This window comes from Cyphomyrmex costatus, unplaced genomic scaffold, assembly GCF_001594065.2.
Source record: "Cyphomyrmex costatus isolate MS0001 unplaced genomic scaffold, Ccosl1.0 scaffold378, whole genome shotgun sequence".
Taxonomy (NCBI): domain Eukaryota; kingdom Metazoa; phylum Arthropoda; class Insecta; order Hymenoptera; family Formicidae; genus Cyphomyrmex; species Cyphomyrmex costatus.
In genome coordinates, this window is record NW_017277972.1 from 414,575 (window position 1) to 417,028 (window position 2,454).

The 2,454-nt window shown below is 30.0% G+C and overlaps 1 protein-coding gene across 1 annotated transcript; it reads left to right on the plus strand.

Annotated features, from left to right (window-relative positions):
- The first annotated feature begins 221 nt into the window (after positions 1-221).
- Positions 222-1,803, plus strand: LOC108776771 (uncharacterized). The gene is made up of 6 exons (XM_018543477.1): positions 222-276; positions 439-447; positions 837-1,074; positions 1,153-1,247; positions 1,321-1,591; positions 1,684-1,803. Exons 3-6 carry the CDS (start codon positions 886-888, stop codon positions 1,705-1,707), a joined length of 579 nt encoding a protein of 192 aa, XP_018398979.1. The 5' UTR covers positions 222-276; positions 439-447; positions 837-885; the 3' UTR covers positions 1,708-1,803.
- The last annotated feature ends 651 nt before the right edge of the window (positions 1,804-2,454 follow it).

Here is a 2,454-nt window from a genome sequence, read left to right on the forward strand (position 1 = left end):
AATATAATATTTAAATGTAAAATAATAAATTATAAATACCATATAGATATATGATTCGTTCATAACATTAAAATATAACCAATTGCTCTTACAACTTACCATATTCTGCACGCTGTTGAAAAAATTTCGATCACATCTGCTATTTACTTATTTAAAACTCCCGAAAATTCAGGTTATTTCGCCTGTATGTCAAATCAGTCAAATGTGGTCGTAAGCGGACGTAAGGTTCAGTCGTAACGTCAATCGAGCATGGATTGTGACAATTAATATAGAAAGGTGGTCACTTTTCATTTTATGAAAATTTCCGAGAGACAGAATTAATTACCGTGGGTGTACCTCTGACCAAAAGCGAATATTTTGTTGCTTGCATAAAAGAAATCTTATTAAAATGACAAATTATTGTATTTTGTGCAAATCGTCGGTAACCTCTGCATCCAGTTTTCATAGGTAAGTATATTTCATATATAATACATATTTATACCATCGTTAAAGTAAAGAGGTTAACCCATTGATGTCGATTGGTTAACCATAATATAAACCATGCATAATACTGGTCATAATATATATTATTGTTACTTATTTTTATATATATATATTATTGTTATGTATAAGGCGGTTTTATTTATTATACAATAGTATTTGCTGAGTATTTATACATACACACATACAATAGTAATAAGTTTACATTTGTAAACTACATGCTGTTTCTTTTTCTTCATAGTGCAATTGTTGTTTAAGTAAATTCAGCGAGTTACAAATAAAGATGTGTAAAATAAAAGAGAAAGGGAGAGAGAGATAGATAATTAATGAGACAATGTTAATATTCTAATTTACAGGTTTCCGAAAGATAAAGATAGAAGAAGCAAATGGTTGCAAGCAATCAATATGAATCAAGTTTTACAATCTGCTCAGCTGTGCTCCAATCACTTTAAATCATCAGATTACCAAGAAACATTATATGGACTAAGAGGACGACTTAAAAACACTGCTATTCCCGAAATTACTTCACGAAAAATCAATTGTGATAACATAGCATTATCTAGTGACAAAGAATTTCATATTAAAATAGAACAGGTACTTGGAGAATGACTACATAACACAGTAATCAAGTAATTTTCAATATGAAAATATACCTGTGGTACACATTTTCAGAATACATGTAAGAAACAATCCGATGAAATTAATATAGAAGAATGCAATATGGAATGTAACGATGGTGCAAAAGATAATCCTAACTCATTGAAAAGGTTTAATAGTATTTTTTTTACTAATATATATTGTTATCTCCATAATACCTATAGTAATGTATTCTTTTTCTAGAAAATTAATAGAGAATAAAGAAGTAGACTTTCCTTTGAAACATATCAGATATATAAAGGATATTAATATATGCCAAGTATCTAGAAATCCGGACGAAGCGGCAATAGCATTAGACGTTGCATTAGAAACAATTACAGAACAGGCAAAGAAAATACAACATTTGCAAGTGCAGACATGTAAACTAAAAAAACGAGTGCAGAATTTGATTGAGTTAAATAAACATTTACGCGACAATAATTTAATTTCTAAAAAAGCTTTAGAACGTATGAACGTAAGTATTTATTAAAGTGCGTATGTGTGATTATTGTATACTAGATGCATCACTATAAGAGTCATAACTTAATAATAATATATCCCATACAGAAAATTATCGTGAAGTTGGCATGAACGCTTTGTCAAATCCAGTCGTCGTCTATATCAGCAATAAGTTGTTTTTCAAGCAAAATCTGTGATAAAACTAGACAAATAAATTAGCAGCAAAAACCGAACACATTTGGTATAGCATTGGCTGCGTTCAGCAAAGAAAGCAGCTTTGCAACTGTTGTAAAATACTTTAATATGATTGGTCTTGCCCTTACTTCCTTATTACATCTAAATGTATAAGCCAATCATATTCAAGAATTTTACAACAGTTGCAAATCTGCTTTCTCTGCTGAACGCAGCTATTGCTTACAATAAAACTTGCTTAGTTTTTACTGTCAATTTGTTATTAAGGGGCAGTTCTCATCTAGAGGTCCAAAAACATGGTGATTTTCTTGATTTTTTTTTTCGTAGAAGGAAGTAAATAAATGAACAACTTGAGTTTTTTGACAGTTATTTACTGACTCTTAAAGTGTAGAAAAAAATTTTTTTTGATACATAAAAGTGTCATGGGAAGTGTTAATACGCCGTCGAACGTCACGATGAAAAAAAAAGGTACCCAAACGGTCTCCATCGCTCAGCACGCGTTCATGTCATCTGAAATGAAAAAACCAAAAAATTTTATAAATTATATGATATTTATTGGAGCTTGTACCTATAATATCAATAAAAAGTCGAAAATTACAAAAATGGCAGACATGTGAATTTTTAGTACCGTTTTTTCCACATTTTTCGCTCTTTAAAGTGCTCGAAAAAATAAAAAAAAACGACAGA